Consider the following 27,267-nt stretch of genomic DNA (forward strand, 5'->3'; position numbering starts at 1 on the left):
ATGGTGGCTGAATACAATTCTGCAATGTTCAGAATTAGTTCCCAGTTGAAGCTCTGTGGAGAAACAATAACTGAGGGCGATATGCTGGAAAAGACTTTCAGCACCTTTCATGCCTCATACGTGCTCCTACAACAGCAGTATAGAGAAATAGGCTTTACCAAGTACAACCAGCTGATATCTGTACTTATTGTAGTCGAGCAAAACAATAAGCTTCTGATGAAGAATCATCAATCCCGACCTACTGGATCATCACCATTCCCAGAAATGAATGTTGCTTCCTTTGAAGGAAATACCACATCCTCTCGTGGAAATAATTACAAACGAGGAAATGGCCACAAGCGAGGCCGGTGGAATGGGAAAGACAAGAACCATGGTGTTCAGTTTCACAACCAGGTTCCAAGGTATAATCCAGGCCCGAGCTTTAAGAATGCAAATCGCCAGAAAGACAAAGCTCATATGAACACTCCTAGAAATCCTGAAAGAGTTTGCCATAGGTGTGGTGGCAATGGGCACCGGGCGCGTACCCGTCGTACCCCAAAACATCTAGTCGATCTGTATCAAGCCTCCCTTAAGGAGAAGGGTGTCGAGACCAATTTCCTCGACCAAGCTCAACCAATGGAAATATTTGATCCAGTGTCCAATTTATCAAGACAGTTGAACACAACCCATCTAGATGTTTCAAACTTTATTATTGAAAGAGGGAAAGAAGTTTATGGGTCTGATTGAATCATTTATGTTTAATGTACTCTTGTTATTTATACTTGTGGTTTAATGCTCGCATTTTCAATTCAATCAAAGTAATATTCCAGTATGAATAAACTGCTTTTTAACTGTAATTTCTTTACTCAGAGAACATGGATAAAAATTATGGTTATTCTTAAAACAAGAGCAATGACGGAGACTTTTATCTTGTTGACAGCGCAACCACGCATTCAATACTTCGAGATCGAAAGTATTTCTCTAACTTGGTATTTGCAAAAGTAAAGGTAACAACAATATCAAGACAATCAGATGTAATTGAAGGTTTAGAAAAAGCCTAGATTATGTTACCAATTGAAACAATATTGTCTATACAAAATGCGTTGTACGCCACTCGGTCTACTCGAAATTTGTTGAGCTTTAAAGACATACGTCTAAATGGATACCACATTGAAACAAAAAGTGCAGAAAATGTAGAATATTTATGCATTACCTCCAATGATACCCAGAAGCGTATATTGGAGAAGTTGCGTAGTTTATCGAGTGGATTGTATTATACATACATAAAAACAATTGACGCATATACTGTCATAAACCAGAAGTTCATTGATTCAAAAGTTTACATGTTTTGGCATGATCGTCTGGGTCATCCAGGATCTACCATGATGCATAGAATCATTACCAACTCTAATGGACATCCATTATTAAGCAGACACATTGATGTCTCAAATGATAACCCTTGCAAGGCTTGTTCCCAAGGGAAGTTAGTAATTAGACCATCACAACTAAAGGTTGATGCTGAATCCCCATCATTTTTGCAAAGAATTCAAGGGGATATTTGTAGACTTACTCAACCACCTTGTGGACCATTTTGATATTTTATGGTTTTGGTTGATGCATCTACCCGATGGTCACATGTTTGCCTATTGTCTACTCGAAATGTAGTTTTTGCAAGGCTTCTTGCTCAAATAATTAAGTTGCGAGCACAATTCCCAAATCACCCCATTAAGTCAATCCGACTTGATAACGCTGGTGAATTTAGATCTCAAACCTTTGATGATTACTACATGTCACTGGGCATTGATGTTGAACATAATGTTCCTCATGTCCATACTCAAAATGGTTTAGCAGAGGCATTTATCAAGCAGCTTCAATTAATAGCTCCCACTCTGCTCATAAAAACAAAATTGTCAGTCTCTGCATGGAGACATGCCATCTTACATGCTGCATTATTGGTTCGACTAAGACTCATAGCCAACTACCAATACTCATCAATACAACTCGTGTTTGGGCATTAGCCAAACATTTCACACTTTGAGTTTTTGGTTGTGCGATTTATGTGCCTAGTGCACTGCCACAACGCACTAAAATGGGACCTCAGAGCAAATTGGGAATTTATGTGGGTTTTGATTCACCATCTATCATTAGATATTTGGAACCCTTGACAGGTGATATATTTACAGCTTGTTTTGCGGATTGTCATTTTGATGAGACAATCTTCCCGTCGTTAAGGGGAGAAAATACCGGTCTAGAAGAACGGCAAGAGCTAACATGGATTGTTCCCACCTTATCTCATTTTGATCCACGAAGCACTCAATGTGAAAATGAAGTGAAAATGATCGTTTATCTTCAAGGTATTGCTAATCAAATGCCAGATGCATTTAATGATGCTTCGAAAGTTACAAAGTCACATATACCAGCTGCAAATGCACCTGCAAGAATTGATGTCCCTATTGGACAAAATAAAATGACAGCGAATGATTCATCTAGTACACGCCTGAAGCGTGGTAGACCCCAGGTTCAAAAGATTCAGCCCCTCGAAAGAGAAAGATGAAGGCACAATTGAACCCAAATGAAATCATTCAGGAAAAGAAAATGAATGATAAATTCACAATTCATGATTCTGTACTTCCAGAAAAAGAAAATGTCCTTGATGAGACACATGTTCCTGAAGAGACAGAAGTACATGAAAGCAAAGAAATATCCATAAATTATACATGTACTAATGAATTGTGGCATCGAAATGAAATAATCATCGACAACATGTTTGCATTTGCAATAGCCACTGAAATTATATTAAGCGATGACATTGAGCCTCGCTCTGTTGATGAATGCAAACAGAGACATGATTGGCCTAAGTAGAAAGATGCAATCCAAGCAGAATTAAATTCCTTGGAAAGGCGAAGTGTTTTTGGATCAGTAGTCCAAACCCCGCCTGGTGTGAACCCCGTAGGTTACAAATGGATATTCATAAGGAAACGCAACGAGAAAAACAAGATTGCAAGATATAAAGCACGACTCATTGCACAAGGTTTTTCACAAAGACTTGGAATTGATTATGAAGAGACATACTCTCCTGTAATGGACACAATTACATTCCGTTACTTAATAAGTTTGGTGGTTTCAGAAAAACTTGACATACGACTTATGGATGTCATCACCACGTATCTGTATGGAGAATTAGATACTGACATATATATGAAAATCCCAGAATGACTTAAATTGCCTGAAGCAACTAACAGACCACGAGGTAAGGTGGTCACTATTTGGGCTGAAATAATCTGGATGAATGTGGTATAATCGTCTGAGTGAGTATTTGATCAAAGAATGATATATCAACAATGTCATATGCCCTTGTGTGTTCATTAAGAAATCAAATACCGGATTTGCTATAGTGGTAGTATATGTCGATGATATGAACCTAGTTGGAACTCCTGAAAAGCTCAATAAAACTGCTGAATATCTAAAAAGCGAATTTGAAATGAAAGACCTTGGGAAAACAAAATATTGTCTCGGCCTACAGATCAAGCATTGTGCTAAGGGAATTTTGGTCCATCAATCAGCTTACATTGAAAAAATACTGAAGCGATTTGGCATGGATAATAAGGCTTATCCACTTAGCACCCCAATGGTTGTTCGTTCTTTGGACATTAAGAAAGATCCATTCCGTCCAAAAGAAGATGATGAATTGGTCTTTGGTCCAGAAGTACCATATTTGAGCGCAATAAGTGCTTTATTGTATTTAGCACAATGTACTAGACCAGATATAGCTTTTTCAGTTAATTTGTTAGCCAGGTATAGCTCTGCTCCAACAATTCGTCATTGGAAGGGAGTCAAAGATGTTCTATGATACCTTCGTGGGACAACAGACATGGGTCTCTTCTACTTAGACAAGTCCACAAATGACCAGATCCTTGTTGGATATGCAGATCCTGGTTTCCTCTCTGATCCGCACAAAGCCCACTCACAAACTGGATATGTGTTCACTAATGGAGATACTGCAATTTCATGGTGCTCAACAAAGCAAACATTAGTCGCTACATCTTCCAATCACTCGAAAATAATTGCTTTGTATGAAGCAAGTCGTGAAAGTTCTTGGTTAATATCAATGATCCATCACATTCGGAATTCATGTGGTCTACCTTCAAAGACAGACACTCCAACTGTCATCCATGAAGATAATGCAGCATGTGTTGCCCAAATGAATGAAGGATTCATCAAGGGCGATAAGACTAAACACATATCTCCAAGGTTTTTTAGTGCACATGAGCTTCAGAAGGCTAAAGTTATTGAAGTCAAACAAATTCATTCCAATGAAAATCTGGTAGACTTGTTCACCAAATATTTACCAAAGTGCACATTTCAAAAGTTAGTGCAAGGAATCGGATTACATCGACTTACCAATTTGAAGAATGCGGAATCAAAGGGAGATACAATTCAGGGGGAGCATCTATGACACACGCATGTTGTACTCTTTTTCCTTCGATTAGGATTTTTTCCTACTGGGTTTTTCCTATCAAGGTTTTAACGAGGCAATGTAAGCACACTTAACACCATATCAACAATCCGAGTAAAGTTGTACTCTTTTTCCTTCGCTATGGTTTTTTTCCACTGAGTTTTTCCAAGCAAGGTTTTAACGAGGCAACTGGTGTTGGTATGTGGGCATCCAAGGGGGAGTGTTATAAATAGTGGGATTGTATGCCCACATGTGAATAGTAATGAATGAGGCATAATTTGTTGTGTTATGTCACGGGAAGTAATTTTCATTCATTGTAAACCTATAGATCACCACATAGGTGATCAAGACACTACGAGAGAAAAACAACTGATAATAATAATATTCCTCACTTCCTCTGCAATCATTCTGTGTTGGCATAATATTTTGCAATTGCTTCAATCCTGTCCCTAGCAAAGGTTATCTCTCTAACTTTTGCCTATTTATAACACTTTGCTTATTATTCCAAATTTTCTCACTTTTTTGCTAGGGGGGGGGGGGGGTGACCATCATCCCAAGAATGTGTAAGGAACCATAATTTTAGAATTGTTTGCCGAAAAACATCATAAAAATTTGAAAAACTAATGTAGATATTAAATAAAGTATGGCTGGGCAATTAAAAAAAACCCGACTAAACCACAACGACGGTTTGATTTGGTTTTTTTTTTCGATGAATAAAAAGAACTACACCGACTGAAGTTGGTTTTGACGAGCAGTTCTTATAATTTTTGGATATCGGTTAACTGTACGACCCGTTTGTTTGGCTTTATTTGTTTTAATCAGAATAGAAAACTTAGTGGTGATGGTGGTGTTTTGTCTGTATGTGTAGAATGACTTTTATGTTGCCTACTTTGCATCAACATCACCTTTTATTTACTTTCTTGCCTTTCTGCCTTTTTGTTCTTGTTCTTGTGCCCTCGTTTTGGGTGTTTAATGGATATCACTTTTTGGCTGTTTGTTCTTGTGGCCTCTTTTCTCTCTCTTTCAATCTTAGTTCTCAAACTTAGCACAACAACCTCCCAGCCGCATCCTCCATTCTTCCTCCACCACCATCGTGAATCTCTCCAGATGATAGCTCTTCTTTCCCACTCTAGTGTCATCTGCAAACCGAAAACCGATCCAAACCAACCAGCCAACATAATCAGTTTTAGACTCGGCTTGATCGGTTTCGATTTGCAAATTTGGCTCGACCGACACAACACAACCGCACCCACCCCTAAAATAAAGAGTACTTTTTTTAAACAACCATATACTTTGAGAGTTGAGGGAATAAATTAATATCAAACCCATTATCAACCAAATTCGAACTTAAGACATCTTATACGAGCCCCTATTTATTAGAACAAAAGTATATACCTATTGACTTCAGTTTATTAGGACAATCCAAGAAGATATTATTAATTTTATTTTTGCCGCTAGAATTGGAAAGCAAAATGGAGTTCTTTGCAGCTAAGAACAAAATCAATTAAGCTACGTATTAGGGAGAAAATAAGTACAAGTATTATAGTCAATTCCTAGTTTTAATTTGGACTTTTCAAAATATTATTTTTGGTTGGAGTCATATGTACGTAAGTTTCACTGTCACATGACATCCCCTATCCAATAGTATGCATTGCTACGAATTTTTTTACACGCAACAATGTATTATTGGACTTGGATGCCATGTGCGTCGGTAAACACACACGTCAAAGGCATAACCAGCCACGTGTGGCGTTACTCGACATGTTTAAGAAAAATGAACAAGGACCAACACCCTCTCATTTTTCCCCATTCCTTTTTACATTATTTTCCTTCATATCCAGTCGTCTGAATTCATTAAAATCAAACAAAATAAACATGAGTCCAAGACTGAATATCTCAATTAGTCACCCATAACTAGACGAGACTCAAAGGATAATATGGAAAAGCAAGATTAATCCTGCGATCAATCAATCATGCTTCACAGTTTTATGTCAGCTTAGGACACTATTATTCAGACGAGGAAGATGACTTGAGTCGCTCGACTTTATTGCATACCAGACTCGACTCAATCTTCCATTTGGTGCGACACACGACTTGTCATCTATTTAACCATCTTACATCCATAATGTACCACAAGTAACCAAACTCAGAGGAGATCACAGACAGAGCAGAGCAATGAGAATTATCGCACCACCCAACCAGATTACTGCGAGATAAAAAAAGTCATCGAAGCCATGTCTGTCTCATGATCTGCAAGCACACAGTACAAGAATTAAGAGATTGGTTGAGACTCGATATATTCAACAGGTAGAGGAAGAATTTATAAGATGGGATCAAGACATCAAATATTGCATTCTGTCATTAGCTCAGGAATTATGTTGTCATCTACTAGCATCCTTGAAGGATGGCAATGAGACTCACCCATTTATTGTCTTTGCTCCAATATTTTATCAATTACCGGGAATGTGGGAACTATATCCACGGGGACCTATGCAAATAAGAAAACGTTAGTAACTGCATGACGTCGCCATATGATTCACAGAAACTTAAAGCATCTTTTTGGATCACAGATTTCAGTTTTAGATTTTCCATTATATGGGATTTCCAAACATTTAAAAAGAACACAAGGGAGCCAAAAACAAACTACATAATGCAAATCACCGAATATTTCTCAATGCGAAAATGCAGCTTAATAAATACAATCACAAAATGTCAACTTGATCAAATGAAAACTGGGAAAATGTCTTCTAGAAAATTCTGTCTAATAATGCCAGTGATTTGCAAATATCAGCTTAATAATATGCATACAAGTGCCATAATTCTTCATATTTGGATCAAGCTTATCGAAGTAGCCTTCCGTACCTGAATTTTCTCTAATTTCTGCAGAGCAACTTTTATTGGGTTCGTCATTATGCCGTATTTCTGAAGCAGTACATTTGCAGCCTCCTTGTCACCTTTTGCTTGTATGGTGAGTATCGCCCTACTCAGGTTCTCAACTGCACCTTCAACCTTTTACCAAAACAAAGGAGTAGTTATATATATGGCCTTGATGTGTCATCTCAAGGGGCATAAGGAGGAAATTTAGAACTTGAGAAGTAATACCTTGGTAAAGTCAACAGAAAATGTTTCATCAGCATTCAAAATAAAGGCTCCTTCCTCATACAACCAGTTAAATTGCAACGCTTGTCCTTTTCTGCAAATATAAAATATAAGATACTTTGGTGGCCAAACATGCTAGATGCTTACTATAGTATAATTTGCTTGCTGACAAGTGACAAAAGTGGACTAGAGGAGGGTGAGTTACTAGGTTACCCATGAGCTTCTTCAAGACCAAACCGTACGGAGCGGAAGCATCCAGCAAGAAAAGAAACATACATAGACTTCAATAAACTCTTTGGGAGCATGTCCTGGAACCAGCAAGACAGAGACAATTGGAACTTCAACTAGCATAAGCACTAGAACACAGCTTGTATGCCACCACACTATGAAGTTATGAGTACCAGTGAAAATAACACAACTTCTTATGAGAAAGAAAATTTTCATTAATAATTACTAAAATGAAAGGTAAAAAGACTCAATCAACAAGAGGTCCAGCATCATCTTGATGATAACATAATTTTTTTTGTCAAACGATAGATTTGTTAGATTAGAGAGCCGACGGGGTTCGAACCCACACCGTCATGCAAGAGCAACACTCCTCTCCACCACTGTGGTAGAGGGCCACTTGCCTTGATGATAACATAATTAAAAAAATTGTAAACCAAACTATCCCACTAATGAGATAAAGTGAAGTGAAGCAATCTCAACCAAATTAATCGCCACTCACCTTGTGGATTAGGAACTTCAATGCCCAAAGGCCAACTATATCAGCTTTTGCTTCTTCCAGAGCTGAGTGGAGTTCTTGCAGTTCCTTTATCAAGAGATGAAAGGGACACAGGGAAAATCAGATTTGGCTTTAAGAAAACAGTGCACACTTGATGTACTTAACCTTCTGAAATTTCCTTCTTTTTTAATCGATTTTTCTTAAACGGTTTAATGTGACATTAGAAACATAATAAGAAGCACAAGAACTTTGAATATAATCGTCAAAAATTGGTAAAAATTATGAGAATATTTTTTTTTAACATAAATAATACAACTGATCTAAAAAATGCTTCACAACTAACAAACTCCTCCATCAGTTGAAGAAATTCATTGACATCTAAAACCCCAAATCAAAAAAAAAAAAAAAAAAGCAACTGGGTTCCTGGGGTCATATAAAAAAATTGACCAATAGTCATCTATAGGGACTTTCTATACTGACAATGTCAAGAATCACTGATTGGGATCCATTTTCACAAAAACTCGAAACAAAACTTCTAATTTTGATGCAAGATGTTCCATTTGAAGAAGGCTAGAAATATTATTGCCCACTTTAACAACTAGGCATCACACATAAATACATGATGACATAAAGTGCTTTAACACCTCAACAACATAGCCATCCCATGCCTCGACAATATGAAGACACCACGTGTTTTTACGAAAAGTCAACTAAGGTGGGCATCACCTGCGCCGCCACCACGGTTGACTGTAAAAAGCAAACTAAACTTAAGCAACCGAATAGGGTTTTGCAAGGAAACAAGATTTCAAGGGTTTTGCAAGGAAACTGGACTTTAACAAAGTGTTCTTGCTGCAACACTTTAATTCTCAAATATGTTTTGATGTCTCTCTGTCGTAACATAGGTAGAGCTAGGAAATCAACCTCAGGTCTTAATGTGCATTGACCAGCAACAATTACTATAAAATTGACAATAAAAGTTTATTAAACTATCTGTTCTGCTAGATATACTGAACCTTATTTTGAAGAATTGTTTGGTTTACTATTAGCAGCAATGCAATTCACAACGGTTGTCAAACCAAATTATAGTGAACAAGTAAATTAGATAATTTATAGTGATGGCACTCACCAATCTCACTGTTGACTTTCTACCATCTGGAAGTGTTATGCTATGAGGTCCAATCCCATGGCAGCACTCATGGCAAATTGTGTGAGTGAAGAAAGATTCAAAATCTACAAGTTCCTGTTGTTCCTTTGTAATACAAACATCGGCTATAGGCAGAAGAATGTGCTTGAACCTGATTTAGCATGGGTAGTTCTGACATTACCATTCCAACACAACAGATCAAAATTTGGAAAATCAATAATGGATACTCATCTGAGGGAAGGAAATTTTTACTTGGCCTCTGAGATATTCTTAAGCATGACCATTGATGTTCCTCGATCTTTTACAATACGCTCATCATTTGGTAGATTAAAAGCAACAGTTTGAGGACCCTTGACATCCTGGGGTAAATTTTGAAGTTGTCAATGTCACTTCACCAACCAGATCAATTTGCATATATATAATATATTATTAAACACAGGTCAAGAAGACTCTAACCTCCATGGACTGACTTTACAACTAAGAAGAAAACTATTTTATTAAAACCCGAGCCACTACTAACTTTACTTGTGATTGGTAGATTTATGTGAAACTCAAAACTAAATATGACACGTATATATTTTCATTTTCTACCCTCCAAACACTTTTTCATTGACTATTTGGCTCAACAGTATAGGGTTAGAAGCAGGGAAAACCATAATCCCAGTCATTGTGCCTCTGTGATGAAAAACTTGCATGTTGCCATAGATCAGAACATCTTGAAAGATTTACCAGAGTTCCAAAACTTACTCCCGCATTGTAAATAAGATCGATGACTCGAATAGGAGCAGATATCACATCTTTGGACTTGTAGACACTGTCCAGTGGCAGATTTTGTTCCAAAACCTTATAAAAATAGTAATAATGGATGGTTAGAAGGAATAACAAAGTTGTCAGGTTCTTTATTATTTTGGTAAGATATTGCATCTCTGGAAGAAAATGTTAGTACAACAGTACCAGCAAATTGTCACCAAAAAGCTTTACTTGAGCAGTTGCTTTGTCATCCCGAACTCCAATAAATGCCTCAAAAGTAGCCTGAAATAAAAGGCAGTTCAATAAAATCTAAAGGTCGACAATTACTACCATGCTACATCACTTAAATTCCCAATATGCCCTTTTAGAAAATAAATGCCCAAATGCAAGAAAATGAATAGTATAAAAAACTATATGGAAAAAAAAAAAATAGAAATCTGAGATCAATATCATTGTAATTGCAGTGTGTCAGTTTGCTCACATTTAAAAATACAAAGTGATAAATGCAGAAGCTCAAAACACAAGGCTGCTCCACATAAAAAATACCTTGTATCCAAAAAGAGCATCTTCATATGTTTCATATGGACCAATAGTAACATCCAGCTTAGAGTCCTACAACAGAAACAGTAAACAAAAACAAAGGCTGGTTCAACAGTTTGTGCTCTTAAGAATTTACAGACAATAAGCAAATAACAAGAGGAAAAAAAGAAAGCTTCCATGCTTTCACTGTCTCATCTTCTTGAGACTATGGTACAGGTTGTTCCGAGAAACATGGTTGAGTTTGGTGACTTCACAGTTCACCCACTCTTGTGTATAACTATTTAGTGAGAAACACTCTGCTTATCGTGGTGGGAAGTTTTGTAAAGTTGTAGTCTGTTGGCAATTTTTTGGGTCATTTAAGCGGGAAAGAATGGTCACATATTTGAAGGCAAGTGCGGGGTCAAAATGTATTTCTAGTGGATAAAGCCAAGATATGCTGTGAGTACCTCCACTGGGCCGCTGGTTTTGAATTTATTTTATTGCTGTTAGGTTATACATTAAGAAAGAAAATCGTGATCATTACTGAAAAAATGGTTGTCAGCAGGCAACATAATAGGGGATTCCTTATTACAAGATATAATCCCATTGTTCAGCACAGGAATAGGCACGGGTTGGGCCGGGCAATGCAACTTTAGAAAACTAGATATTCTTGTTAAATTAAATAGAAAACAATTAACAATAAGCAATTATATGACCGTCTTCATGTACGCTATAAGACCAATAATAAGACCATATAAACTGCGCTCTAGCAACTTCGACATATTAATAAAGTAGCTCATGGAAAAATTGTTTATAGGAAGGAACGAATAACCAACACCATATAACTGTATTATAATTCATGACTGTAAATCGTATATTAAATACTCTACTAACCAACTCCATCCAAGCTATGTCCGAGTCATAGTAGTCATTTGAAAGGAAAGCATCGGCCTTGCTGTGAAAAAATCTCTTCAAACTTCATAGCGAACAAAAGATTAAGTTAATATTTGTACAACAACAACAACAACAAAGCCTTTTCCCACTAAGTGGGGTCGGCTATAAGTTAATATTTGTACAAAGGTAATATTTAGCACGACCACTGTCAAGTTTTGAAGTTGTAATTTTTTCTAACATTAGTATTTAGCATACTTTTCTTATAGCCGACCCCACTTAGTGGGAAAAGGCTTTGTTGTTGTTGTTGTTGTATTAGTATTTAGCATACTCTCATTTCCCCTCGCGTGTGGACCTCCTCCCATCACTGGAGAGGCCAACATGCAAAATTCACTATAAATTGGGAGATTGCAATTGCAAAGAATCAAACTTAATCTCTCTCACTCTAACTCACTCTAATTTAACGTTAAGAACTTATGGATGATGAGTTAATGTGTTTAAATACAGAGGTTTCACTGATAAAAAAGAAAAAGAAAGAACTGTGCTTTACATATAGAGGGCAAGTTTTTGTCCCATGATATTTCATTGTGATATACCGCTGGATACCAGTCATAAAAGAAGCCATACATACAGCCAAATATTAAGGGATAGCTCACATCAAGGGACATAAAAGCCATATATCATAGTAAAATATCAAGGGATTTTTGTTGGACTCTTGTCTAATTTACTTATACATTGTAAAGCTTGAAACCTCTGTAAATTAAACCCACACTGAACCAGTGAAAATTTCATAAACAATTCTTAACCTCGGAATCAGTAATGAAACAACTTAAGAAAAGAAAGTCTTCCAACTCATACCTAGGGGAACTGGCCAATTCACCAGCTTTATGCAATAACTCAGCTGCTTGTGTGAGGAAAGCATTATACTCTTGGGAGAAGGGAACACTATATAGATCATGAGTGGATGTCACTGAATGACTTGTGCTTTCATCTGTACTGCCATACAAAGATGAATCCAGACTTAATTCGCTTTGTCTTTTAATAACTGTGAAAAAGCTTGTTGTGGCTTGTTTTTGGTCCTCAGTTAGACTTTTCTTCCACAATTCAAATTCCTACACCGAAAGAAACTCTTTTGTCTTCACAAACGTAATAAACCTTTCCTATAATACAATGAGCTCATTCAATATACCACTTTGTCCATGTCTGGCGGATAGAAGTTTGCACCAGGAGGTTTCAGCATAGGAAACGCTGCTTTGTATTCAAGTCCCTTCCACCCAGTAACCTGTTTTGTTGCTTCAGGAAGCAACTTTATAGCCGAATCTGCAGTTGTCAAAAATGCCTCATTTTCATCAAGGGACGACCTGTTCATAGAAAATGAACTTAATATTTTTATTTTCATTGTTAAAAGGAAACAGGGATATTACAGAGGGAGAAGCAAAGAAAAAAGGGGGTGAACAAGAAGTCCATCCATTCAAAACAAAGAAAACTAAACAAGCAAGCCACATTCAGTACACAACTTCGGTTCTGCCAAGATGAACCACATCACACTAAAGGAGAAATTTCAAAATTTAGTTTTAACAAGCAAGCCACATTCAAGAGGTCGCACTTGGTGCGATGGCAAGTGCCTTCGCCCATGAGCGGTAGGTCTCGGGTTCGAGACTTGGGAGCAGCCTCTCCATAAATGGGGGTAAGGCTAGCCGACATTCACCTCTCCCAGACCCTGCGTAAAGCAGGAGCCTTGTGCACTGGGTACGACCTTTTAAGCAAGCCACATTCAGTACAAAATGAAAGTAAAGCAACCCAATTTTTCACATAACCAGAAAATTTAACAACCCTGCAGAATTTTTCCACTGAATCAATTGTACCAAAGCCCAAAGCCCATTTGTGGACATTTACTCAAGTAGTAACTTCCCAAATTAGAATTACACAAGCATACCCACACCAAAGACACACACAATATGGTATATATGTACGTAAAAATGGCCTGTGCATACACCTGAAAGAGCACTGAGTTAAAAAAATACATACCATGGACTCTTATCAATAACATAGTACATCCATTTCAACTTGTCTAACTGTGATGCATCCGCATGCTTCTTCAACCAATCCCTTAGAACTGGATTACAGCACCAAACCTAAAGGTAAATTTAGAAAAATGGAGTGGAAAAAATCAGAAATGGTCAGTTCAACATTGTTTAAGGATTAAAAAAATAGGAAAAGATAAAAATGTGTGTGACAAACTAGCTGCAACACATGAAAATTACAAGATATTTCATACAGCCTGGCTCATTTAGTGCATTTTTACTTTCGTGTGAAAATAGCAAATTATAGTGCAAAATATGTTCCAACATATGAGTGTGCAGATGCACATGACTGATGATAGTCAGATGTACCATGAAACTGCATTACACTTCATGGTTTTCATGCATATCAATGATCATTATGCATCAGAGATTCAGAATAGCCTAACAGCACAAATACACAGATTGGAGTGTCTGCTTAGTTATTTAACAATGCATGTATTTCTGTACGAGTCTATACAACCTGAAGGTAAAAGATTTGATCTATAATTGCTGCAGCCTTAATTAGTAACACCAGGGCCTCCCTGTCTACTTCTGTAAGACCTGTTAACTGCAACAAAGAAACAAAATACGCTGAACTTAACTTCAAGGACCCAACCAACTAAAAGAAGACGGAAGGACACCAACAAATTACAAAATATGGGAAAGTGGAGGAAAGGAACTTCAACATGAAAAGTGTATAATATCCTATATTCTGGACACAAAGTTTAAATAGAAATACAACAAAACAAATTACACCATTTGCTTAAATATCTGTAATAATACTGTTCAGTGTTCACCTTTTAGACAAGAAAGCTTCTTGTACTTTTACTCAACTTTAAAATTGGTTTGCACAGTTTGCATGTACTGGTTGTACAAATTACAGAAAGTGGAAAGAATAGTATGCAGCCTATAAATACTCGCCAAGAAATCATTTGTATCCCCAGAATATTGGATGGAATGAACAAATTCAACAACCATAAGGTTTACGAAAGGAGCTCAATGCCTTTGAAAGCCCTTGCATGCCTTTTCTGCAGTGTGCACATGAAATAATACCTATAGAATTCATATTTCACATCACCCAGACACGGTGAAACCAAAAAAGTCAAATGCAGATGTTGGCGTAAGCAAATTAATCCCAATCACTAAAACAAAAGATGAAGCTTTTTGGAAACTCAGGATGAAGCAAAAACTTATGATCATTTTGCCTTTCCAACTCCAGACAAAAACTTATAATCATTGCACCATGACAGAATAGTCTAAATCAAATGAAATAGAGAAGAAAAAGGAATAAACTAAAGAAATAATTTACAAAACAAATAATAGATGCAAGAATTGACTAAAGGGAACTAACCTCCGCACTGAGGGAAACAGGAGCATAACGTTGGAGTTGCTTTTGTAGTGTTAAACTTCGACCTATAGTGTTCTCCTTGTACCTTTATTAAATTTAATATGAAATAACAGACATAAGAAAGTAGTGAATATCCAAGAAATTTGAACTTGATGGGGAGATACAGCATGTCTTTCTGATTTCACATTTATGAACATACTGATCTACTATTAAGATTTTTCCTGCCAAACAAAGCATAGAATAAAATTGTATTGCCATGGCAGCACAAAAACATTCATTTATGAAGCTGGTGAGGAACAATAAAAAGAAAAAAAATCAATATAAATTATTTGCATCCTTTTTGTCCAAAGAAAAAGTTAGATCTTGACTTTCAAAATTTTAAACTAAAAAAATAAAATAAAAAAATAAAAAAAAGTTCAAAAATGAAAATTTATTGGAGATGCAACTAATCCAGCCTTACATGCATCAAGACTCACTACACACAAGTAAATTTGTTCCTTGACCAGCTTAACTCTTAAAGAAAGAACCTTTATATAGGCTAGCCATTGGATGGATTATTCCATCTCACTGATAAGAAATCAATAAAAAAAAATTTAACAGCATACCTCCTTGCAATTATGTCAAAAAGCTGACCATATTGCCCATTTATGTCATAGGGGACGCAATCAGGGTCTTCTTTATCAAGTAAGTTTCTATAGTCCTCATAAGAAATATATTTAACAGCAGAGACTTCCGTTTCCTGTCATTAAACAGAAATGTAAATTGTTCAGATACTCATGAAAATTTCTATGGCTACATAGGCACATAGCAACAAATATCAAAACATCATCATCATAGTTTACTACTTTTCACCCGTAGTCTTTAAACTATTTCTAAGAATGATCACTAATTCTTATGGCCATACTTCCTGCCTTGAAGAGAATGTAACTGACAGATCTTCTTCTCACCTGAAGAGTAAATGCTTCGAGAGGGATTGGATTCACAGTTGTTACCAAATATACATCATCGAATTCATTGTTAATGAATTTTCCATCATTTGTCACACTGCATTCAAAATGTAACACAACGTAAGTTAACAGATTAATATACAATGTCTTCTAACAATTTGATTTCCATATATACTTTTGTGACACTTCTACCTCCTGTCAATTTTGTCCGGCTTCTCTTATTTATACCTTTACTTTAATATGTCTTTTTTAGATATAAATTTATATATGCATCTAGTGGCCTATGTTGTGTATGCCCAACCACCTAAGCCTGCTTCATGAATCTAACCATTCAGTCCACATTTTGTTGTAAATAGATTGATTTTCATATCTGCTTATCTATCATCCACCTTTAAACACTCAAAACAGTTGGCCTATGGTCCTATGGACAGAGATATTCACTGATTCTGGCTGGAACAAAACTGGAATCCTACGAGATACATTAAACTGCTTGAGACCTCCACAACTCCAACAACTTCACAAGTATAACATGTCACCTTCCAGAACTAATTCTTGATTACAATAACAATGAAGGTGTCTAGCTACTCACATCAGATTCCAACTTAACACATAATGGAAAAAATTAAACGTGCAGACCTAGTAACAAGTAAAAGCAATATTCTAAAGAAAAACTAGTTTATGATAAAATATGTTAGATAAAGAAATATATATATGTATATATATATATATATATATATATATATATATATCCAACAACATAAAAACTACTAACCACTCTTCAAGATAAACGAACAGCATTTCAAATGCATCCTTTGGAAGTACTATACCCAGCTCTTCTTGAAGCTCCCTCCTGAAACATACATTATTGTGTTTTAGTGTTTTAGTGACCACCGTTCAGAAAGCTCCAAGTTTTAACCCAAAAACAAACAACTAAAAAAAACTATTCGGTTGTACATGTACCTTTAATAATACAAATTTATTATCAAACAAAAGTTCATAGATAGCAACGGGTGTAAGTACAAGCTATAAGTATGTTACAGGTAGGGGCAATGAAACTTTGTACCGAGCTGTTATAAGCGACGAATCACCAGCGGATATGTGTCCAGCACTTGAGATATCCCACCGTCCCGCCCACGAATCCTTGCAGTCGGAACGCTTTTGGATAAGCAGCTCTTGTGTACTCTCAGCAAAAATCCACACATGAACAGCTCGATGGTAATCCCCGTCTCGATGAACATCTCCCCTACATGAGCATCAACAACATTCATTATACCACACAACATATACAGTTGAATCTAAACATTCAGAACTAATGGGTTATCAGCACAAATTTCTTAAAAATCAGAAACACAACATTGACATACATACACATTAATAAAACAGAAAACCATTGGGTTGGAGTTTATCGAAATTGGTCAATTGAGTTGCTCAATTTACTTGATAATTGTAATTGATTCACTTACTTTGCTTAATCCATTTCATTTCCTTCCACAATATATTCCCTTTTTTTTTCCAGAAATTACAAGAAAATAATTAAATCAATTAAAAAAAATACTAGCTCTGCTTGCCTGGGCTTGGAAATGCCGGTCTTCTGGCCGGTTTTGGTGAGGACGTCAAAGTACTCTTCTTGTCTATGAACATCACCTTCTGTCACCGCCATTGCGCTAATCGCAACTGTCTGTCAGTCGATTCGCCGCCGCCCCAGAGATTATTCGGTTCTGATTTCTCAATTGATTGGTCTCCACTGTCTGCAAAGGGTGGAGTATGCGTGCTTCCGCAGCACTTCAAGCACCTCGAGTATTCCACTTGGAACGAAGAGTGTCATGGTTCCATTATTCTCGTTAAATGGGAATTGAGGTTCGGTACATTTTTTACCTCTAGTACAAATTATATCGTTTGTTCAACTTAAAAAAAAGTAGTAATAATTTAGCGGTGTTAACTGCACCGTATATCGGACATCAATTTTTTTCCAAATTCATATGTAAAATATCTAAAACCCCATTCAAGCCCACAACATGTACTTAATTTAAAATTGTTACAATCAATCTGTGACGTATGAGCACATAGAAGGAAAAATAAAATACTATGTTTGGACCAAATTCTGTTTAAACATTTGAAAAAAAAAATACTACCAAAAAAAAAAAAGGTTGGTAGAGAAGGGACGGATGGGTTTTTTTTGGGTATAATGGTCCTCACCTCTTGAGAAAAGGGTAAATGTCTTTCACGTAACCATTACATAAAAACTAATCTCGAATAACCTTTCTCTATTTAAATACATAAAAAATCAACTTTTACGTTTACCCATTGCAGTTTTTGCCAATATGTATATGTGATTTGTAACATTGTCTACATACGTATTACTGATTGATCAATCAATCACCAATTTTGTATGTTAACTCGATGAGGCAAATATATATATATATATATTTTGGACAGGGTAAAATTCATTACCACAACCACATGTACAACAAAAGCCCAAAACAAGTTAAGCACAAACAAAAATGGGCCACAAACACACAAAAGACAAAGCCCCAAGCCCACCCTCAGAGCCCAGCACACACAAACTAAACAAACAGAAAAACCCTAGGAAACTAGTCTTCATGCCGCTGCCAAAGAACCACCAAACAATCTTCACGAACTGCCTCCCAACATGTTCATCTAAGATTACAACATCAAGAACCCCAGAATTGGTGAAGCAAGATGCCGCAACATCCTCAAAGAACCAGCAAGAACCGATGCCACGAGAACAAGGAAGCACGCAGGGAGAACCCACGAGCAACATCACCAACAAGGGTGAACAACAGACAGGACCAATAATGGTAAACAAGGGTGGTGGTGCAAGCATCCGAGTTAAAGCTCTACACACCCTGCCAAAGATGCGCGACAAAGAGCAGTAAATGGAGGCGGAAACCGACCGAAATTGAGGATAGAGGTGGCGGAACCAAAAGATGCAGATGGTGGAGGGGTAAAGATCAAAGAGAGGGAATGGGTCAAAGAGGGTGGATGAGTCAAAGATTATGGAAGAAACGGGGGATGGGGTTTTAAGTCTCAAAAAGGTGAAATCAAAGGCAAAAGGAGAGAATAGAGGATGAGATCAGGAAAATTGCAGGGGGGAGTAAAATTTGCAGGCAACAGGAAGAGCAAGAAAGAACTGAAACCAAGCAAACCATTGAAACAAAACACATTATGTAAAGTCGGATCATTATTTTCCTCTTCCAATAGTAGTAAAGCAGTTGACAAATCTCAGCACCACATTATGACAAGTCTCAACATATCAAAAATACTCTCATCATGAAATACAAGCCTTGAAATTATGCATTTTCTAGTCTGTAAATAAAAGCATATAACACCCTTGTATCCTACTGAGTATCCCAAGAAAACACACATCACAGATCTAGGTTGAAGCTTGTTTGCAGTATAAAGCCTAAACCATGGATAGAATGCACTGCCAAAAATTTTCAACCTTTGTATGTCAGGATGTTTCTTATACAGCAGATAATATAAAGATGTCATACTTAGTGTCAGTGTCTTACAAGGCATTCTATTGATAAGAAAAATTGAATGAGCACATGCAAAGTACCAGAACTCAGATGACAACCCAGCTTGTGTAAGCAAAGTAATTCCAGTCTTTATAACATGTCTGTGTTTCCTCTCAGCAATCCCATTTTGCTGAGGTGTGTAGGGACATGACAACATATGCATTACACATTTTACAGCAAGAAATTCTTTGAACTAATAACTAGTGTACTTTCCTCCTCCATCAGTTTGCAAGCATTTAATAGATACTTCAAACTGATTTAATATAAATGCATAAAATTTCACAAACACAGAGAACAAGTCTGATTTATTCACTAATGGAAATGTCCAAACATATCTTGTATATTTATCAACAAACAGTACATAATATATGTAACCATCTAGAGACTTTACAGGTGAAGGACCCCACACATCACTATGAATTTTTTCAAATGGTGAGGTACATTGCTCAATTCTAGATGGAAAAGGTAATTTTGACATCTTTCCCTGAATACAAGATACACAAATACTATGATTATGATCTATTCTAGTTGGAATCTTAGATTGTTGTAACATAAAAGCCAATATGTCATTGGTAGGATGACCCAACCTCTGGTGCCAAAGTTGAGACTTCACTACTTGACCAACCAATTGTGCTTTTGAAAACCTAGAAACCCTTGTGCTTTTGAAAAACTGGAATATGAAACAACTCTATTGGCCTACTCTTTCCTTGGTACAGTGTCTCATTTGTCCTCTTGTCCTGCACATGAAAGTTAGTTTCATCACATATAAACCAAGACTTGTTATCAACACAAAGTTATTTTACAGATATGAGACTTCTAGCAATCTGAGGAACATGAAGAACATGTTTAAGAACAAGAGAGTAAGTATCAGTCTTTATAGTAGTGGTACCAACATTTTGAATAGGCAAATTAGTACCATTACCAATTGTAATCTTCTCAGATCCTTCAAATGGCATAACTTGTGATAACCTAGTCATATCTGTTATCATATGATGAGAAGCCCTAGAATCACACAATCCAAGAATCTGCAGGTACATATTGAGGTGTCTGTTGAGCATTCATGGCATTAAAAGATGGTGGTGGAGGATTTCCTTGAAAGACATAGTTCCCTCTGTGAAAACACTCAAGAGCCGAGTGACCCATTTTACCACAAATTTGACATTCAACTAGAAATCCAGTTGTAGAATGATTATTATTATTCATGTGATAGCAATTTGCAGCAGTGTGCCCTTTCTTATTGCAAATTTGACACTCAATGACAACATTAGTTCTTGTATCTGTGTTTCTATACCAGCTAGAGTTACCATTTTGCCTGAAATTCTTGCCCTTATATCCACCATTGTTTTTGTAATTACTCTGCCCTTTTGACCCATTAAAGTTCCTAGGACCATACTGAATTGTATTCTTTTTAGACTATTGAGAATTAGAACTAGATGATGAAAAACCACCCATGTTACCAGCAAAACCATAACCAACTGGTGATTGATAGAATGGTGCTGGTTGTTAAGGCATAAGATAAAACTGAGGTGATATGAGAAATTATGGTTGGTGTGGAGCCAAGTATGGAACTTGAGTGATAACACATGTTGTTGTAGTTGGAATATGGCTGTGATTCTGAGGATTTGAAGTAGAACCACAAACAGATGAACTATACGTTCCAGAATTAGAGCTAGAATCAGAACCATTCATATACAAAACAGACAGATTCTGAGACAACAAACTAGTATCTCTTTCAATCTCTTTTTCAGCACCAAGCAATTGAGCACAAAATTCTTTCAGTGAAATGGAAGATTCCCTTGCTAAAATAATTGTTCAAATAATAGCATACTTATTAGGTAAATCAGCTAATCCAGCAATAATAACATCATTATCTGAAATGAATTCCCCTGCGGCATTAAGCTGATCTCTAATGTTTTTCAACCTTAGCAAGAACTTATCAATTGAGTCGACTCCTTTTTTAATAGTATGCAATTTAGTTTTCAGGTTATTCCCTTGACTTAGACACAGAGGCAAATTTATCAACCAGATTATTCCAAGCATCAGCAGCAGTCTTACAACCAAGCACATATTCCATGGCTTCATCAGATAAAGTATCTAGAAGAGTAAGTAAGGCCATATTAGTTGATTCCCAGTCTAAAAAGGCCTGTGTAACTTCCTTAATCACACCTAAATATGTATGAATGACAAATTTAGGTGGATATACATCTGTGCCATCGAAATGACCAAATAGCTTGTAACCCTTAATCACTGACATGAATTGAAATGACCATTTTGCAAAATTGTCATCTTTCAGTTTGATGGTTAGCATACCAAGAAGACTATCAACTTTTGGTGTAGTCATGATTAACAACCTAGTTGCAAATTCACACTTCTTTCTACACAAAATAAAACGTTCTTTCAACAAGAGATTGACACTCCGTAAAAAACTAGCAGCGAGAAAGAAAGACTGATACTTTCTTCTTGATCAAGAAAGACTGATACTTTTTGAATCCACACAGCTGAAAAACCAAGAAAGACTGATACTTTTTTCGTAATCAAGAAAGACTAACACTTTCTTGAAATCACCCAATTTGTACTAAGAAAAACTGATACTTTCTTGAAATCACCCAATTTCTACCAAGAAAGACTGATACTTTTTGGAGCACACAATAAGCAACAATCATATGAACTTAATAGGTATTGAGAACAAAAAATTGCATCCAGTAAGAGAAAACAAAATCCCTAATCTTCAGCACAAACATAATCATCCCCAACATAGCATACTTCGCCAAGAAATTAATCATTCATACATTTATCACATGATTTCACCAGAATTTCAATCGATAAAAACAAATTGGATATCATCTGAAAAACCCAGATGCATCAACAACTCATTGCAGACCTCAGTAGAATAGAACTCAACCCATAAATCGTTTGACGAAGACGCCGATGATTTCACGAATGCAGCGGAAGAATCTTCAGGACCAATTACAGCAACAAGCCAAATCCCGGCAATGATACCATATTAAATCTCTCAGAAGAATGAGTAGATAACAGAGATAAAGGCTAATGGAATGAGAGGGAAAACGAAGAGAGAGAGAGAGAGAGAGAAAAAGAGAGAAAGAAAGAAAGAAAGAGAGAAAGAGAGAAAGAAAGAAAGAAAGAGAGAATTAATATCTTTCAACTATATTGTTTTTACAAGGGAAAGTAAGTAAGTGCTAAAGCATTACATTTCAGACTATATAGTATTTCAACCTTCTTTATTATTACAAAAATACCCCTTAATTACCTATTCTTCTCACAACACTTCCAACTAATTCAACAACTAACCCATTCACTGAGTACTTGATAAGTGTCAGCTATTAGGTTTCTGCATGGTAATCATCAGAAAGGATAAGTAATCCGTTGCACGAGCCCATAATTCGGAAACACTCGATCAAGCTCTGAACTGGAAGCTGTGGCTTTGAGTGTTCTAGGAATGAGTCATTGTCTAAGAGTAGAGAATAACGCTCAACTGTGGGGTCTTTAGGGCAGTGCCTGAGAAGGATGGAAATGGTGTTATTGCTGGTTTTGTTTTGGTTAAGGTTGAGGTGTGCGTTAATGAATGATGGAGTTCCAAGATCAGCAGCCGGAGGTGAACTGAATCAAAGGTTTGACAGGAAGCCTAAGAAAAATATGGACAATAATTTCTTTGCGAAGGTATTCTGACATCGTTGTTCAATTTCCTCGAGATATTTGTGCTTCATAGTCTACGATGCCTAAACTCCCAGACCTCAAATAATTGTTCAATAGCTCCTCAGTCAAAGGTATTTGGTCAGGGCATCATTTACTTGCCAATTAATAGAAAGCCTATTCAAACTTGGCTGCTGATATTGATGTTTAAAGTCAGTCTACTATCTAAGTCAAGTTAATCAGAAATTTCCTTGTAATAACCAACACAAGATGACTAAACCGTACTGACGATTTGGTTTGGTTTGGTTTTTTTTTTCGGTGAGTAAAATGAATTGCACCGACTAAAGTCGGTTTGACGAGCAGTTTCTGTAATTCTTGGATATTGATTAACTAAACCGACCTATGGATTTGCTTGTATTTATTTTAATCAGAATAAAGATCTTAGTGATGATGGTGGTGTTTTATATGTATGTGTAGGCTGACTTTTATGTTTCCTAGTTTGCATTGACATCACCTTTTCTTTACTTTCTTACATTTTTGGTTGTTTGTTCTTGTAGCCCCATTTTGGGTGTTTAATGGATATCACTTTTTGGCTGTTTGTTCTTGTGGCCTCTTTTCTCTCACTTTCAAACTTAGTTCTCAAACTTAGCACAGTAGCCTCCCATCCACGTCCTCCATTCTTCCTTCCTCCACCACCATCGTGAATCTCTCCAAATGATAGCTCTCTCTCTCTCACTCTGACCCTCTGACCGGGTCCTCTTCTTCTGATCCTCACTCGTTCGTGCATCATGTAAGAATCCTATGTGGACTCAACTAGTTAGGATAAAGAAGAAGTAATAGGTTGGTAATACAAATCAAATAGAGTTTGAATACGTGTAAAGCTACATCCTATAATTGAGGAATATATTTCCAATGTGCGTTTGAAAATAAGCACTAATCACAACTGCTTCATACACGGTTGGGATTGGGTGCAATGGGTGAATAACCAACCCTCCACGATAGATATAGAAGTTGGCTATCATTGCATCTATATAAAATGAATTCCCTGCTCACAGAGACAAGGTTCTATGTTCAAGGGGTCTATCACCATTAGAATATAAAGGTCTCTAAGTAAGTAGAAGAGTTCTTTGACAACCACGATGGCTTCGACAATTATGCTGCACAAATGCGTTCTCCTGAAACTACTGATATGGTACTACTATGGATGCTTCGACAGGTTTGTCTTCTACCCTTATGTCTGATTGTGGTCTAGGGTTAATGTTAAAATAGGATTTGTTCCAACACATCACGTTCCTCATTAATCTCTGCAGGGCGTGCACGATCGATAGCATAAGCATAAGATGTATGTCAATCCCTAAACCGATAGTAGGTTTCGAATACTTGGCTTGAATCCTCTAATCAGCTTCTTCGTCTTCTTCTCTTCAGGGAAAGGCTATGAAAAACGATATAATCTAGTAAAGCGAGCCACATACTAAGCAGTAGTATCTGTGCCCTGCTTGATAGTAGCGAACTCTGCCTCGAGTTCATCTCGAAAAGACTCAGGGAAGTACTGCTCGTAAAATGCCGTCTAAAAACGCTCCTAAGTAATGGGCCCACCGGTTGCCATTAGAGGACGAGTGATCTGCCACCACTCGTACGCCTCGCCCATCAACATATACGCAGCAAGATCTACTTGCTCCTCAGATGAACAACGTAAAACAGTGAAAATCCTGGCTATTTGATTAATCCAAGACTTAGCCGTCCACGAATCAGTAGAACCATCAAATAAAGGTGGCTGGTGAGTGCGAAACTCTCTATACAAAGATTTCCCACTAGCAGAAGTCGCACAAATGTGAGCTTGCATAAGCTGAGCCAAATCCTCAATTGCTTGAAAAACACAATCCGGTCCACCATAGTCGTGGCTAGCCTCCTGATCAGTACCAGGAGCTACGTCATCATTAGGAACATTATCTCCTATCTACTGGGTAGAACCATGTGGAGTCATCATCGTACGTCTGAAGAATAAAAGAATTTAATGTAAGCGAATAAATAAGACTCGAGACGAACCCACACTGCTTACGTCAAGGTCTAGTTACCCATAACCTACCCAAGGTTTCCTCACTTTAAGGTAAAGGTATAGGCATCTAATACCTAAGCTCTGATACCACCAAAAGTTGTCACGTCCCGATCCCGACATACGTTTAGAATCGACACGTGACATCACCAAATACCTGTATCTCAAACATACCTCGCCTCCGGGATATAGGCAAAACACAACTCGAGATCCAAATGCGTAATAATTTTTCGTAGACTTTATGACTGCATCTAACCTCATCGTTAGACTGCCTACGTACCCTAAACAGGGATCAAGCTATTCGTTGTTTGTCCTTCACTACCCTTAAACAATTATCACATAAATCACTATGTCTCAACATAATACCACACAATAGGCGTGCAACATCACGAGGAACATTCAACAAAGCGCAACATAATCTCTAGCCACATTGATCAACAAGTCTAATCATAATGACAACAATCACAACCAACATCATTCCACAATCACATCAATCAATAACACATACCATACATCGAAATGTAGGGCTAGAGTGACACAATTCGGCCAAAGCCTACATCTCTAAAGCTAAAATCAAATCCAAGAAATGAATAAGTCAAATGATGCGATTTCAGACCACTCAACGAAATCCATCAACATTGGGTCTGGACCACTTAACGGAACTAAGACATCAAAGGAGATTATGGACCGCTCAACGAAATCAAAACACCAAAGGGGATTCTGGACCACTCAACGAAATCGTGGAGTAGAAGGGATTACAGGTCTCTCAACGGAATCCAAATGGATACGATTCCGGACCACCCAACAGAATCGCAAAGTACAATGCATATCGAACCACTCAATGAAACCCAAGCTGGATACGATTCCGAACCACTTAACAGAATCACGGATCACGAGGGATTCCAGACTTCTCAACGAAATCTAGAAAAAGCAGGGAACCGGACCGCTCAACGGAACCTCAACGGAACCCAGTTCCAGATCACTCAACAGAACCGAGCGGAAGTCCAAGAAATATAGCAACACTCAAAGAAGAAGACATGAAACAAGTTCTCAAAATACAAAAGCTCAACGAAACAAAAAATGAAATAATGATACGATATGTGAACAAGTCTTGAAGCAACAAATCCCATGACAATGGGTTCATGGTCCACTCCTAGCCCTCACATTTTATCACATCAAGCCAAACATACAAATCAACCACACTCCACAACAAGTTCAATACACAAGTCAAATCACATAAAATAAACAAGCATAACACAATGTGATGTCATCAGTACGTAAATCGAGGAAGACACATCACCATGCTGAGCCCAATAAGCTCCATAGAATCTCAACAACACTCTAAGATCAGCAACACGCTAGAAGAACTTGAGCTGGTTAACTAAAAAGCCAACTGTCGATCAAGGTCGAGAGTAAGGTCCACAACCTTAGAAATCTAACACGGAAGATCCGTCTATCAAATTTCTGATCCGTAACTTCCCAAAGTCCACATTATGCTTCTAGAACAACATACTAAAACTTCATTACGACCTAACCGTTAGATCTCCGCCAATCGCAAATTCAAGTGGCAGTCAACATTTGATTTTACAAACTTAGAAATCCAATTCGAGAAGATCCATACATCGGATTCCAGATCCGTAAGTTCCAATGTTATCAAATATTACATACTATTATGTATTAAATTTTGGTGACGATTTGACGGTGAGATCTTCAACTCACATAATAATCAAGTGACGGCCAACTAGGCAGTCAATTACGAAACTATATTAAAACATCAGGATTTCACTAAACGGATGTCAAGTATGAAATTAGGGCATCAAAACTAGCCTAGGATGGTCAGGTGGGGTATCGGCCCACGCACCACCGCACGTGGCCGCTGGCCTCCCCTACTAGCTGGAAAAGTCACCTACTCCAAATATTATCAAATTTTACCAGAATGAAGATCTCGATAAGGGGAACAAGTTTTATACATGTGGCCAAGTCCAATTTTTGGTCGAAAAAGGCCCCATATTAGCTTGCACCCGTCGAAAACCCTAGAAATGGTGAGCTTCGATTCTTCCTCCTCGGTGTTCCGCCGCCCTACAACTAGTTGGGTGTTGTTCTT

The 27,267-nt window shown here is 37.2% G+C and overlaps 2 protein-coding genes across 2 annotated transcripts; one reads left to right on the forward strand and one right to left on the reverse strand.

The window, feature by feature from the left end:
• On the forward strand, positions 1–726 carry LOC103426148 (uncharacterized). Its single transcript, XM_070816466.1, has one exon. The coding sequence runs from the start codon at positions 1–3 to the stop codon at positions 724–726; it is 726 nt and encodes a 241-aa protein (XP_070672567.1).
• Positions 727–6,271: 5,545 nt separating this feature from the next.
• On the reverse strand, positions 6,272–17,784 carry LOC139193510 (nudix hydrolase 3-like). The gene is made up of 22 exons (XM_070816544.1): positions 17,489–17,784; positions 16,984–17,163; positions 16,693–16,770; positions 15,921–16,017; positions 15,579–15,712; positions 14,977–15,058; positions 14,107–14,193; positions 13,591–13,697; positions 12,752–12,923; positions 12,421–12,674; positions 11,566–11,647; positions 10,699–10,764; positions 10,357–10,434; positions 10,150–10,245; positions 9,655–9,761; positions 9,385–9,553; positions 8,262–8,345; positions 7,748–7,842; positions 7,538–7,628; positions 7,298–7,444; positions 6,857–6,923; positions 6,272–6,685 (listed from the first exon to the last, which is right to left on the reverse strand). The coding sequence occupies exons 1-21, from the start codon at positions 17,578–17,580 to the stop codon at positions 6,861–6,863; spliced, it is 2,361 nt and encodes a 786-aa protein (XP_070672645.1). The 5' UTR covers positions 17,581–17,784; the 3' UTR covers positions 6,272–6,685; positions 6,857–6,860.
• Between the last annotated feature and the right edge of the window lie 9,483 nt (positions 17,785–27,267).

The sequence above is a fragment of the Malus domestica genome, chromosome 17 (assembly GCF_042453785.1).
Source record: "Malus domestica chromosome 17, GDT2T_hap1".
NCBI lineage: Eukaryota > Viridiplantae > Streptophyta > Magnoliopsida > Rosales > Rosaceae > Malus > Malus domestica.

Excerpts from the sequence above, each read along its gene's own strand:
- LOC103426148 (XM_070816466.1), top strand. The coding sequence starts at position 1 with ATGGTGGCTGAATACAATTCTGCAATGTTCAGAATTAGTTCCCAGTTG.
- LOC139193510 (XM_070816544.1), bottom strand. The coding sequence starts at position 17,580 with ATGGCGGTGACAGAAGGTGATGTTCATAGACAAGAAGAGTACTTTGAC. Across the intron at positions 13,698-14,106 it reads ATCAAATCTTTTACCTTCAG|GTTTGGTGCTGTAATCCAGT; the intron begins GTTGTATAGACT and ends ATTTACCTTTAG. Across the intron at positions 9,554-9,654 it reads AAGAATATCTCAGAGGCCAA|GTTCAAGCACATTCTTCTGC; the intron begins GTAAAAATTTCC and ends ATGCTAAATCAG.